The 15,641-nt window shown below is 36.5% G+C and overlaps 1 protein-coding gene across 1 annotated transcript in view; it reads left to right on the forward strand.

Annotated features, from left to right (window-relative positions):
• LOC128664432 (neural-cadherin-like) overlaps positions 1-15,641 on the forward strand; it is a 183,018-nt gene that overhangs the window by 137,341 nt on the left and 30,036 nt on the right. The window contains exon 16 of the mRNA XM_053719265.1: positions 864-1,007. Within this exon, the coding sequence (XP_053575240.1) occupies positions 864-1,007 (144 nt within the window). The remainder of the gene's footprint in view (positions 1-863; positions 1,008-15,641) is intronic.

Genomic DNA, 15,641 nt, shown 5'->3' on the forward strand with positions numbered 1-15,641 from the left:
TAAATTTAAAAAATGAAAAAAAAAAGTAAACATATAATAAAAATAAATAGCGAATTGCATTTAAAAAAACAAAAGAAACATTATGAATTAAAAAACAAAACAACATAAATACAAGTGTTTAAAGTCCCTTTAAGGTAACTTTACTTTGACTAACTGTTCATCAGTTTCAGATTATGCCCCATGTGTGCACAGCATAAATAAATATAATAACAACGGCATATACTGTATAGACTAAGATTGGAGAAGCATGTGAGATTGTGGAGTAAAATGTTCTAAATGACAACATATATTACTATTCATTTCATATTCACTAAAATTAAAACTTGATTAACTAGAATGCAAAAGGAAACCGATATCCTTAAATATTTTTTTTTTAAGTTTGTCTAGATATCTAATCAGTTAATTCATTGTGAAAATATTTTTGATATATTCTTTATTATTGTGCAATCTTATACGCATATCCCCATTACAGCTGCAGGCAATAAAAATGCGTAAAATATTATGACTATGTAGCCAAAGTCAGTTTTTTTTTTCTTTTTGAAGGTTGATAAAGAGGATCTTGTGCAAATTAACTACAACTAAACTGGATTATAGGTGCATTAGGGCTAAAGTAAAAAAAAGAGACCAACAAACATCAATTATTCCCATGTTATCCGCTGAAACAAATTGCTGTTGACATTCATTTCATCTTCAAGAGCTTAAGAGTAATGTGGCTATATAAATTGTTCCAGATCCCCAGGGTTTGTTGGTATATTGTCTCCATATTAGTTTTCATTTAATAGTTTAGCTGACAGTTTAAGGAATTGTAGCTGACAGAAGTGGTTCAGTCAAGTATTTTAATCTCCTGCCTCTTGTCTCTCCAGACACTGCCTATGTGCGTATTTTTATCAGTGATGTCAATGATAACAAGCCTTCCTTCACTCAAAGCGCCTACTATGTTAATGTAGATGAAGATAAGGAAGTTGGCTCGATTGTCGTTACTGTCAGTGCTAATGACCAGGATGAAGGTAAAATGTTAAAGTTAAAAGGACATATTAACTCGCTCCTATGTGTTTCTATCAGAAAGTTAAATAGACACTGAAATAGCCTCATTGTATGTGGTACATTAACAGACCATTCCATTTTCTTTTAAGAAATCATGTTCAAATGTCTGGAAATCTTACTTGGTACGTTGATTTTTTAAAAGAGACATGGAAATCAATATTCAAAATGAATCATAGAGTGTACTATTTTAAATTAATGCCCTTTTAAGCTGCAAAACTACCACAATGAGAAGTGATTTTCACTCCCTTAAAGGGATGTTAAACAGTCTGCTTCATTGTAGTAACAAAAAAGCATCAAGCAGTGACTTCATTCATTGCAATATTTTTTATTCCTCATTTTAAAAGGATTTTACCTTTAAATAATTTTTTAATTTAATTTCTGCAGTGTCCTTTACTTCCTGTCCTAGCCCCTCAAAGAGGAGGAGGCCTCAACGTTAAGGCAAAGATATAGTGTCGCTTTTGAAGCATGGCTAGACACCATAAAATAGCTCCAGTCAGTTTATTTCCCATGATCATTATAGGACTTCTGCTGCAAAAATCATGTGACCTAAAACTTAAGTTTTGCAATGTCTGCTTCCTTGTTTGCCTGTGGGCAGGGGCTAGACTGAGAATTTCTAAGTGCTAATTTTGCAAGAAAACTAATGTGTTTGTTTAATGTTTACTTTACTCTAAAAGCATTTGAGGCCTGGATTCATTTTCTGTTTCCTTTTAACAATTGTTTCTACATTGGGGATATCTACCCCATATTCCATACTCTGGAGGAGGACAAGATTCTCACCACGATATGAAAGATTAAATATAGAGTCTAAAGATACTATTTGAAGCAAGTATCCCACACAGACTATCTTGGAAAATAGTCCAAATATAAAGACCCAAGGAAGAGAACATACTCTGGGATTGGAAGATAAAGGTGTTTCTTTCATGTAATTGGTAAGAGTCCATGAGCTAGTGACGTATGGGATATACAATCCTACCAGGAGGGGCAAAGTTTCCCAAACCTCAAAATGCCTATAAATACACCTCTCACTATACCCACAATTCAGTTTTTACAAACCTTGCCTCCTATGGAGGTGGTGAAGTAAGTTTTTGCTAAGATTTCTACGTTTGTATGTGCTTCTCAGCATTTTGAAGCCTGATTCCTCTCAGAGTACAGTGAATTTCAGAGGGATGTGAAGGGAGTATCACCTATTGAATGCAATGGTTTTCCTCATGGGAGATCTATTTCATAGGTTCTCTGTTATCGGTCGTAGAGATTCATCTCCTACCTCCCTTATTCAGATCGACGATATAGTCTCATATTCCATTACCTCTACTGATAACTGTTTCAGTACTGGCTTGGCTATCTGCTATATGTGGATGAGTGTCTTTTGGTAAGTATGTTTTCATTACTTAAGACACTCTCAGCTATGGTTTGGCACTTTATGTATTAATATAAATCTAAATATATGTATTGTACTTATATTTGCCATGAGTCAGGTTTATGCATAGTTCCTTTTGCAGACTGTCAGTTTCATATTTGGGAAAAGCATTTTTTAGGAAAAAAAATGTCTTACCTGGGATATAGTCTTTTTTCAAATTGAATGTTTTTCATGAAATTTTGCGGGCAAAATTAGGCTCGCGAGGGCCCAAAATGCCAAAGTATATTTCGTCATTCTTGGCGAAAGATTTTTTGGCGCAAAGTTATGTTCGATGATGCAAAATTTGTCATTTCCGGCGTCTTAGTTGATGCTGAGTTCCTTTCACAAGGTTGCGTCTTCAATGATGCGAGTGTGTCATTTCCGGATGTTTTTAGCACAAAAAAAAATTCTGTTTGCGTTGTGCGTCATACTTGGCGCAATTTTTTTTTCTTTATTTAAAACCCCATTCCTATATGCCTCTTGCCTTTTTCTCTATCAGAGGGCTATGCTGTTTTAATTTTTTTCCCATTCCTGAAACTGCCATATAAGGAAATTGATAATTTTGCTTTATATGTTGTTTTTTCTCGTACATTTGTCTCAGAAACCACTGTTGGAACCCTGCTGCCTGATAACAGTTCTACCAAAGCTAAGTGCATTTGTTGTAAATTTGTGGAGATTATATCTCCAGCTGTGGTATGTAATAGTTGTCATGATAAGCTTTTACATGCAGAGAATGTGTCTATCAGCAATAGTACATTGCCTGATGTTCCTTCAACATCTAACGTACAAGATATACCTGTGAATTTAAAAGATTTTATTGCTGATGCAATTCAGAAGGCTTTGTCTGCCATCATGCCTTCTAATAAATGTAAAAGGTCTTTTAAAAATTCTCATAAAGTTGATGACATTTCAAATGACCGACAACATACTAAATTATCCTCCTCTGACAAGGATCTATCTGATTCAGAAGATCCTTCCTCAGATATTGACACTGACAAATCTACTTATTTATTTAAAATGGAGTATATTCATTCTTTGTTAAAAGAAGTGTTTATTACATTGGATATTGAGGAAACTAGTCCTCTTGATGTTAAAACTAGTAGACGATTAAATTCTGTTTATAAACCTCCTGAGGTTTTTCCAGTTCCTGATGCTATTTATGATATGATTTCTAAGGAATGGAATAGGCCTGGTACTTCTTTTATTCCTTCTTCAAGGTTTAAAAAATCATATCCTTTGCTAGCAGTTAGATTGGAGTTTTGGGAAAAGATCCCCAAAGTTGATGGGGCTATTTCTACTCTTGCTAAACGTACTACTATTCCTATGGAAGATTGTACTTCCTTTAAAGATCCTTTAGATAGGAAACTTGAATCCTATCTAAGGAAAGCCTATTTATATTCTGGTCATCTGCTCAGGCCTGCAATTTCTTTGGCTGATGTTGCAGCTGCATCAACTCTTTGGTTGGAAAGTTTAGCGCAACAGGAAACGGATACTGATTTGTCTAGCATTGTTCGCTTGCTTCAACATGCTAATCATTTTATTTGTGATGCCATTTTTGATATCATCAAAATTGATGTTAAATCTATGTATTTAGCCATTTTAGCTAGGAGAGCTTTGTGGTTTAAATCTTAGAATGCTGACATGGTATCTAAGTCTAGATTATTATCTATTTCTTTCCAAGTAATAAGTTATTTGGTTCTCAGTTGGATTCAATTATTTCAACTGTCACTGGGGGAAGGGAGTTTTTTGCCTCAGGATAAAAGACCTAAGGGTAAATCTAAAGCTTCTAATCAATTTCGTTCCTTTCGACAAAATAAGGAACCAAAACCTAATCCTTCCCCCAAAGCATCTGGTTCCAATTGGAAACCTTCTTCAAGTTGGAGTAAATCCAAACCATTTAAGAAATCAAAGCCAGCCCCCAAGTCTGCATGAAGGTGTGGCCCGCATTCCAGCTCAGCTGCTAGGGGGCAGATTAAGATTCTTCCAAAAAATTTGGGCAGATTATGTCCAAAATCAATGGATTCAGAGTATTGTATCTCAAGGGTAACAAATAGGATTCAGAGTAAGACCCCCTGTGAGAAGATTTTTTCTCTCATGTATCCCAGCAAATCCAGTAAAGGCTCAGGCTTTCCTGAAGTGTGTTTCTGACCTGGAGCTTTCAGGGGTAATCATACCAGTTCAGTTTCAGGAACAGGGTCTGGGGTTTCATTCAAATCTATTCATTATCCCAAAGAAAGAAAATTCATTCAGGCCAGTTCTGGATCTGAAAATTTTGAATCGTTATGTAAGAGTGCCAACTTTCAAAATGGTGACTATAAGGACTATTCTGCCTTTTGTTCAGCAAGGGTATTATATGTCAACAATAGACTTATAAGATGCATATCTTCATATACTGATTCATCCAGATCATTATCAGTTTCTGAGATTCTCTTTTCTAGACAAGCATTACCAATTTGTCGCTCTTCCATTTGGCCTAGCGACAGCTCCAAGAATCTTTTCAAAAGTTCTCGGTGCCCTACTCTCTGTAATCAGAGAACGGGGTATTGCGGTGTTTCCTTATTTGGATGATATATTGGTACTAGCTCAGTCTTTACATTCTGCAGAATCTCATACAAATCAACTAGTGTTGTTTCTTCAAAGACGTGGTTGGAGGATCAATTTACCAAAAATTTCTTTGATTCCTCAGACAAGGGTCACCTTTTTAGGTTTCCAGATAGATTCAGTGTCCATGAGTCTGTCTCTAACAGACAAGAGAAGATTAAAATTGGTTTCATCTTGTCGGAACCTTCGGTCTCAATCATTCCCTTCAGTAGCTATGTGCATGGAAGTTTTAGGTCTCATGACTGTAGCATCGGACGCGATCCCCTTTGTTTGTTTTCACATGAGAGCTCTCTAGCTTTTTATGCTGAACCAGTGGTGCAAGGATTATACAAAGATATCACAATTAATATCCTTAAATCCCAATGTTCGACTATCTCTGACTTGGTGGTTATATCACCATCGTATAGTTCTAGGGGCCTCTTTTGTTCATCCAACCTGGACTGTAATCACAACAGATGCAAGTCTTTCAGGTTAGGGAGCTGTCTGGGGATCTCTGACAGCACAAAGGGTTTGGAAATCTCAAGAGACGAGATTACCAATCAATATTTTGATATTGATTGGTAAGCTCTTCAGGTTTGGCCTCTGTTGAAGAGATAGCCGTTCATTTGTTTTCAGACAGACAATATCACAACTGTGGCATATATCAATCATCAGGGTGGGACTCACAGTCCACAAGTTATGAAAAAAGTATCTCGGATACTTGCTTGGGCAGAATCCAGCTCCTGTCTAATTTCTGCAGTTCATATCCCAGGTATAGATAATTGGGAAGCGGATTATCTCAGCCGTCAGACTTTACATCCAGGGGAGTGGTCCCTCCATCTGGATGTGTAAAGCGAAACTATGAGGTGGATCTCAACTGCAGTCTTATAGAAATTGTATAACTGTATCACCTAACAAATTAACTATTTTATAGTTTAGTCCGATTATGTCTCAGTGAATTTGTTATGTTCTGGAAATATATTGTTGCAAGCAAAAGGAAACTATTTTGTTACAATTATATTTGATACACTTGAAAGTAACGATATAATGGTTGTGAATCTATATGGCTGACAACTGAAATGAACAGAATCTACCCTGGATGGCAGACTGATGTTGCAAGCATAACCGAGCAGTTCATGCAAGGAAAGAGGAAAGTTCCTTTAGGAGTCTCTGCTCTGGAAGAGCTATTTGTTTTCTGTGAAAAGCTTACAAGACTCACGGCTGTTTGTAACTGATAGAGCTGCTGTGACACTGAAATCCAATTGGTAAACAAGTACACTGAGGAGTTGTTAGCAGCTTCTAACACACTGCAGTACTGCCGTTACTGACACAGAGGAGGAAATGCTGCACCTGTGATCGAGAGGCCACAGGGGTGTGTGTCACTGTCATCCATTGAGCTTTGGCTTCAGTGTAGGGGCATGTCTTACCTCCCGTACAGGAGCGGTTGAACCTCAGATGCGTTTTAGCCCCAGACACAATTTCCACGGTGGTTAATCTGAGCAGGTTAAGTGGAAGTACGGCAGGGTTGAAAGGGAGTTATCCAGCAGGTCGCTTCCTCGTGATGCTGGTAAGCTTTGAGAAGTGAGTAGCGTAGGTCTGACAATTTCCTATGTTAGGTAGTTGCTGCAAAGTGAATCTAGAAGTTCAAAGAATAGATTGTAATCCAAATTTATAAAGATAGTTCCAATGAGAACTACTGGTGTGACTGAGTTCAGCTTGGAAGCTCAATAACTAAGCACCTGTTTAAGGTGCGGTGAAGACTTATATACAGGTGAAGACTAGTCAGAACATGTGATGGCTGGTAAAAAGGAAAATATGAAATGGATTCCTTACATGATGTGTTTTCTCAGATTGTTCAGATGTGGGGTCTTCCAGAAGACTTCTCATTTAAACAAGAACCTTCCCAGGTACCTGTCCAGGTCTAGGGATCCTCAGGTGGAAGCAGTGGATGCGTTGACAGTTCCTTGGTGTTACCAACCTGCTTATATTTTCCCGCCTCTAGTTCTTCTTCCAAGAGTGATCTCCAAAATCATAATGGAACAATTGTTTGTGTTGCTGGTAGCTCCACCATAGCCTCACAGGTTTTGGTATGCGGATCTTGTTCGAATGTCCAGTTGCCAACCTTGGCCGCTTCCATTAAGGCTAGAACTTCTGTCTCCATTTTTCCATCAGGATCTCAAATCATTAAATTTGAAGGTATGGAAATTGAACGCCTAGTGCTTAGTCATAGAGGTTTCTCTGACCCAGTGATTAATACTATGTTACAGGCTCGTGAATGTGTTTTTAGGAAGATTTATTATCGAGTTTGGAAGACATATTTCATGGTGTTCTTCTCATAAATTCTCTTGGCATTCTTTTAGAATTCCTAGAATTTTACAGTTTCTTCAGGATGGTTTGGATAAGGGTTTGTCTGCAAGTTCCTTAAAGGGACAAATCTCTGCTCTTTCTGTTTTATTTCACAGGAAGATTGCTAAACTTCCTGATATTCACTGTTTTCTACAGGCTTTGGTCCTTATCAAGCCTGTGATTAAATCAATCTCTCCTCCTTGGAGTCTTAATTTGGGTTTGAAGACTTTACAGGCTCCTCCGTTTGAACCTATGCATTCTTTGGACATTAAACTACTTTCTTGGAAATTGTTGTTCCTTTTGGCCATCTCTTCTGCTAGAAGAGTTACTGAATTATCTGCTCTTTCTTGTGAATCTCCTTTTCTGATTTTTCATCAGGATAAGGCGGTTTCGCAGACTTCTTTTAAATTTTTACCTAAGGTTGAGAATTCTAACAACATTAATAGAGAAATGGTTGTCCCTTGTTTGTGTCCTAATCCTAAGAATTCTTTGGAGAGATCCTTACATTCTTTGGATGTGGTAAGAGCTTTGAAATATTATGTTGAAGCTACTAAAGATTTCAGGAAGACTTCTAGTCTATTTGTTATCTTTTCTGGTTCTAGGAAAGGTCTGAAGGCTTCTGCCGTTTCTTTGGCATCTTGGTTAAAGCTTTTGATTCTTCAGGCTTATTTGGAGTCGGTTCAAGCCCCGCCTCAGAGACTTACAGCTCATTCTACTAGATCAGTCTCTACTTTGTGGGCTTTTAAGAATGAAGCCTCAGTTGATCAGATTTGCAAAGCAGCAACTTGGTCTTCTTTGCATACATTTACTAAATTCTACCGTTTTGATGTATTTGCTTCTTCGGAAGCAGTTTTTGGTAGAAAAGTTCTTCAGGCAGCTGTTTCATTTTGATTTTTCTTTCATTTATGAGAAAAAACTTATCTTTTTGGTTGTGGGTTTAATTTTTTCAGCGGAAAATTGCTGTTTTTATTTTATCCCTGCCTCTCTAGTGACTCTTGTGTGGAGTTCCACATCTTGGGTATTGCTATCCCATACGTCACTAGCTCATGGACTCTTGCCAATTACATGAAAGAAAACATAATTTATGTAAGAACTTACCTGATAAATTCATTTCTTTCATATTGGCAAGAGTCCATGAGGCCCGCCCTTTTTATGGTGGTTATGATTTTTTTGTATAAAGCACAATTATTTCCAAATTCCTTTGTTGATGCTTTTTACTCCTTCTTTATCACCCCACTACTTGGCTTTTCGTTAAACTGAATTATGGGTGTGGTGAGGGGTGTATTTATAGGCATTTTGAGGTTTGGGAAACTTTGCCCCTCCTGGTAGGATTGTACATCCCATACGTCACTAGCTCATGGACTCTTGCCAAAATGAAATAAATTAATTTATCAGGTAAGTTCTTACATAAATTATGTTATTTAACCATCACCACCCCCACAGAGCTGCAAACTTACCTCATAGGATTGGGGTTAGTTTTGGTAAGCAGAAAATGTTACTGTCATAATTTATTTGAAGCTGGACTACATCCAGAAGTGAACTATATTAACTGTTTTCAATCAACATTTGAGAAATATCTATCTATTTAAAAAGACATAATATATCTGATGCCAAATTGTGTAAATTGATTAAATCAAAGTAGGGAATTATCACTCTGCTAAGGGATGGAAAACAACTGAAGAATGGACTGATAAATGGCAAATGGGATTTAACTTGAATGTAAAGGATTGCAAGACGCACAATAATACTTTTTTTAAATATATAAATAACAAGGAAAGAAATGACTACTTTATATACATATATTTATGGTCCATATAGAGAGTTGTCAGGAATTCACAATTTAGGGCAAGAATTTTTATTTTTCGCTATAAGAGCAATTAAACAGGGACTATTTGTCTGAGGAGGTAGTGACTCCCAATACAGTAGATAACTTTAAATATGGTTTAAATATATTTTGGCTAAAAATCCAAGATTAAGATTACTTGCATTAAATAGGTACGTTTTTTTTTTAAAATGTATTTCTATACGCTCACTTGGCAAAAAAACTGAGATCAAAGAGGATTTGTGAAGCTTGAACTAGATGGACTTTTTGTCTTTCAGTCCCCTCTTTTATTTATATAACTAAGGGATGTTTCACAATGTATTGTTTGATAATTATTGGCATGTTAACAGCTGCCCATGAGCCATTTTCAATTTCAGTGTTATCCCAGTCAGCCATTTTCATTGATTATCGGCACCTCCTTCTTTATTTTTATTTTTTTGAAAAATGGCCCTACACTTCAAGCGACATTAAACTGCTGGGTACAATTACAGTAGTATAGTTACTACTCACCATGTGATTGCTTTTCCTCCAGTGCCTGCATCTCTCTTCAAAACTATCTTCTAATTTTAATCATTCAAAAGTTTTGGTTATTGAGGTTCTTCATCTTCACACTGGGTGTGACCTTCTTGGAATTGAATTATTCTTGCACCCTTTGACAGAAATGGTGCACATACATATTGCGGTTTTCTTGACAAGCCATATTATTTTCTCCAATTTAGCATGCACAATACAGAGCATATATTTCATTATTCCTGAAAGCTTTTTGGTATTTGTTATGTAACTTAAACTGTGTAAAAAAAACTACAAAAATGAATCCCTTCAGCTTTATATTGTGCAATCTAATCCAAAGTGGTACAGCTGTCAAAACACAACTATGTCAATGATTTATGAAAGCACACTGCTTTTGTCACAGGATGAAACAGTACACATGTACCAATATGACGATGCCCAGTATAATGATTCAAAACTACTACTTGAAAATTATTATTGTTTAAAAAGATAGATAATTCCTTAATAACCCATTCCCCAGTTTTGCATAACCAACACTGTTATATTACTACACCTTTACGTCTGTGATTTTCTTGTATCTAAGCCTCTGCAGACTGCCCCCTTATCTCAGTTCTTTTGACAGACTTGCATTTTAGCCAAACAGCGCTGACTCATAAATAACTCCATGGGAGTGAGCACAATTTCTATATGGCACACATGATTCACATGACTGGGCAGTTAATTTAGAGGGTTATACTTTTTTTAGGAGGAAATTTGCATAAACAAGAACAAAAAATGGTATCCTATATGTCAAAGCACTAATAATGCAATAAATACAAACAGCTTGTATTGAGTTGAGCTATATGGTATGCACCAGTGGTGAAAACTCGATTGAAATTCAGTCTAAGTTTGATTGCGTATAAGCGTCAAAGTCTGTCACAGATGCTAGTTAGTTACACTGTTTACCAATCCGGTTATGCGGAGCCAACACAGTCAGTACTTGTAGCTGGTAGATTGAAATACAATCTGAGTTCAATTATGTATAAGCTTCAAAGTCTGTCACAGACACTAATTAGTAACACTGTTTACCAATCTGGTTATGCGGAGCAAACACAGTCAGTGCTGGTAGCTTTGTTGGCTTACAACGTTGTAGACCTGCTGTACTGTGTGTCAATCTCAGTGCAGCTCAGAAGTATTGCTTGTCTCTGTTAGTCCATGATGAATGTATAGTCTGTCAACAGGTGAGTAAAGTTGGCATACCTCCAGGTGGTGTGTGAAATAGGTTGGGTCAGACGGCAAAGTGGTGGGTGACCTCCTCTACTCGTCAGAGCCACTCCCCTTCTTTTCCGTAGTGACTATTCGGGTCAGGTAGTGCCTCTGAAATACTGTGTCGCTGCTGGAATCCTCACCATGGGTAGCCACTCCCTCCTCAGCCGGAGGTGTACGGGTAACAAAGCAGGACAAAATCAGGGACTGCTCGGGTCAGCTATGCTCCGCTGCTTTGCTGTCTGTAATGCTGTATAAAAACATACAGAACCAGTCCTGTATGGCTATCTCAAGCCAAAATCCAAGAAGGGAAAAGAAAAAACACTGAAACTGGTTCTTCAATGCAAGAGCAGTTTATATAAACTTGGCAATATCTACACAAATAGTGTGTCTGGACAGGCTTGAATGAACTGACACGTTTCACGCATGCTCAGATGCGCTTCATCAGAGATCCATTATATTATATATTATAATATTATTACATTATAATATATATGTATATTAAAGCTGACTTTAAACCTACAATTCAGGAGGATATTTAAGATGATACAGGGGATAATGCAGAGACCCTGTGGGTTGAAATGAGTGGGGAAAAAATCCTAAAAAAAATATTACTAGGAACATGCTACAAGCCCCTCAACATTAGTGACATGGAGGAAACTTAATTACTAATGCAAATAGGATGGGCTGCTAATAATATTAATGCTGTAATTATGGGAGATTTTAACTACCCCAACATAAACTGGGCCAATGAATCTAGTAATACAACTATAGGAGATAGATTTTTAAATGTTCTCAGGAATAACTTCTTGTCACAATTAATAGAGGAGCCAACTAGGAATAAAGCTATGTTGGATTTAGTGCTGTCAAATAATATAGATATAATATCAAACATAGAAGTCAAAAAACATTTGGGTAACAGAGATCATAACATGGTCACGTTTGAAATCACTTTCCATAAGCAGTGTCTTAAAGGTTCAACTGAGACTTTTAATTTTAAGAAAGCAAAATTCAATGATTTAAAGAAATCGTTAAATGTCATAAATTGGGACAAAGCATTCTCTCATTAAAATACAGAGGATAAATAGATAACATTTAAAACATTGTTAAATAAATATACATATCAACACATACCACATGTTTATAAAAAAAGTAAAATAAATAAATCCAAACCAATTTGGCTAAATAAAAATGTGTTAAGAGAAATTAGGAGAAAACGTAGGACTATTAAAAAAAACTGTACAGACTCAACACACCAAATATATAAGGAATGTAACAAAGCATGCAAAAAAAGCAATCAAATGAGTCAAAATTGAAAATGAAAGATGAATTGCAAAGGATTCTAAGTAAAACCCTAAAAAAAAAATGTAAGTACATATTTTAAGTACATAAATGGCAAAAAATCTAAGGACAATATAGGTACATTAAAATGTGTGAAGGGTAGCGAGTTTGAAATTTTTGGATCCAATCGTCGACAATGTGTGAGAAGAGTTAGAGAGAAATAGAAGAATGAGTGCTTGCGGCCTTTAGTGAAACATAGTGGATGGTCTGTCTGGGTTTGGGGCTGCATTTCTGCCAGTGGTGTTGGCGATTATATGTCCGAATTGATGGGATTATGAATGATGAAAAGTACAGAGGGGTTTTAATTCATCATGCCATTCCGTCTGGAAAGAGTTTGATTGGGAATGGTTTAACTTCTCAACATGATAATGATCCCAAACACACTACTAATGCAGTGAAATCCTATTTGGAGAGAAAAATAGCTTATACAACACTGACAGTCATGGACTGGCCTCCACAGAGTCCAGACCTGATTATTATAGAGGCAGTATGGGATCACCTGGACAGAGAAAGAAATAAAAGCCACTGTAAATCTAAAGAAGAACTCTGGGAGGTGCAGAAGGAAGCCTGGTATTCCAGAAGATTACTTCAGAACAATCTCCCCAAAAGAGTTCAAGATGTGCTTATTGCCAAGGGAGGTCACACTAAATACTGACTTTTACCTCAAGAATCTATTTTGTTCTGAAAATTGTGTTGTTTTTATATTTTGTGTACATATTTCCTGTATTTGCTGTTTGTATCTTAAAGGGACAAACAACACCAGAATTTTTGCTGTTTAAAAAGATAGATAATCCCTTTATTACCTATTCCCAGTTTTGCTTATTTCAGTTCTTTGACAGACTTGCATTTTAGCCAATCAGTGCTCACTCCAAGGTAATTTCACGTGCATGAGCTCAATGTTACCTATATGAAACACGTGAACTAACACCCTCTAGTGGTGAAAAACTGTCAAAATGCATTCAGATTAGGGGCAACCTTCAAGGTCTAAGAAATTAGCAACTAAACCTCCTAGGTTTAGGTTTCAACTAAGAATACCAAGAGATCAAAGCAAAATTGGTGATAAAAGTAAATTGGAAAGTTGTTTAAAATTACATGCCCTATTTGAATCATGAAAGTTTATTTTGAACTTGACTGTTCCTTTACTAAAGAGACCAAAAAATAAATATGGATGGTCATTAAAACTTTGCAAAAACAACAAATCTAATGGTGGCCTAAGACTTTGGAACAGTTCTGTAGATCATGTCAAACTAATCTAATTAGATTCTATGAGGAAGGAAGTAAAAATATAAAATCAATTGTTGTGATATACTTGAATTTTACAATGGAGTTTGATACAGTGCCACATGAGAGATTCATGTAAAAAATAAGGGACTGGGAATAGCTGAAAATGTTAGCTCATGGATAAATAACTGGATAAAAGATAGGGAGCAACTAATAGTAGTAAAAAAAAATCATACTCAGATTGGACAAAGGTAATTAGAGGAATCCCCAGGGATCAGAACTAGGCCCTGTTCTTTTTAATATTTTTATTAATGACTTGGAGCAAGGATTAAATGGCAACATCTCTATTTTTGCAGATGATACAAAGTTGTGTAAGGTCATTAGGTCAGGCCAGGATGAACCTGCTTTACAAGGGAATCTACAAAAATTAGGGGAATGGGCAGTTAAATGGAAAATGAGATTTAATGCGGGATTATGCAAGGTTTTACATTTCGGAAGTAAAAATAGGCAATCTATTATTTAAATGGGACTAGACTTAACCAAATAGAGGAGGAGAGGGATTTGCGTGTAGTAATAGATAACAAGATAATGATGGGCGCACAATGCAGGGCAGCGGCTAATAAGATACTAGCGTGTATTAAAAGAGGCATTCAGGGCCGGACTGGGACCAAAAATAGGCCCAGGCATTTTAAGGTAAAGCAGCCCCCCTCCCTTCTCAGTTTCTTATTTAACACTTGATTGTTTGGGGTGATTGACGTGCTGTGCTCTAGCCCAACTTGTTGCACCAGAGCAGGGGACGGCATTGCACAAGAATACTCTGTTAAATTTCACCCTGCTATGAAACCTGTCCGCCTTTAGGGATGGTAAATTCACCCCAATGTGTGACATCCAGCACTACAGAAATACACTTGCAGACCCAACATACACACACTCTTATGCACACACATCACAAATACACCCATTTACACTCACCATTATGCGCTCACATCACACATACACCCAATTACACACTCATATGCAAGCACACCATGCATACACCAAATTACACATACCATTATGCACGCACATCACACATACACTTACTTACACATACCATTATGCACGCACATCACACATACACTTACTTACACATACCATTATGCACGCACATCACACATACACTTACTTACACATACCATTATGCACGCACATCACACATACACTTACTTACACATACCATTATGCACGCACATCACACATACACCCACTAACACACTCATATCCAAGTACACCATGTATACACCCACTTACACATACCATTATGCACACAAATCACACATTACCCATATTTTTTAGCCCAGATTAGCAATGCTCTTGGATTTAAAAGTCTTAAATCCATACATAATATATTGGGTATGTGTGTGTATGTGTATATGTGTGTATGTATGTATGTGTGTGTGTGTGTATATATATATATATATATATATATATATATATATAGTATATAAATATATATATATATATATATATACACACACACACACACACATTTTTGCTATTCAAAGAATAGTAATTGGACATTTTAGGGAGGCCGTCAACATATCTGTAGCGGAAAGAGTTTTTTTAGCTTACCTGCCACTACTACACCCTTCTAAAGCAAGTCCTGTGTATACAGCACACACATACATACACACACCACACATACACATATTACACAGCACAAGCACAAACCAATATATAATCTTACTTAACTTGGAATCAGGATACAAAACAATTTTTAAAGCCAGGACTACTTTATTTGTGCTCAGAGCTAAGAATAAAATCAGTAGCATGTTACAGGGTCATACATTTTCAACAAGCATAAGTATGATGGTGGCATTTAAGAGGACACAAGGATTTACATCTAATTTAACTCCTGTGGTGGACCTAATGAACAGAGGGTCCTGGTGCAAGAATTTTGTGGTGCCCCTTAATAAAAGCACATCACCAATTTTGGATTATACACTATATCAGTGCTCAACAAATATGTTCAAAATCTAAGAGCCAGGTATGTTTTTGTGAATGTATGTGTGTGTGTAGAAATGTATATGCATATTTACATTTACAAAATACAGTGTCCCTCTATTATTATTTATTAAAACAAAGTTTTGCTGTACT

This window comes from Bombina bombina, chromosome 1 (genome assembly GCF_027579735.1).
Source record: "Bombina bombina isolate aBomBom1 chromosome 1, aBomBom1.pri, whole genome shotgun sequence".
Classification (NCBI taxonomy): domain Eukaryota; kingdom Metazoa; phylum Chordata; class Amphibia; order Anura; family Bombinatoridae; genus Bombina; species Bombina bombina.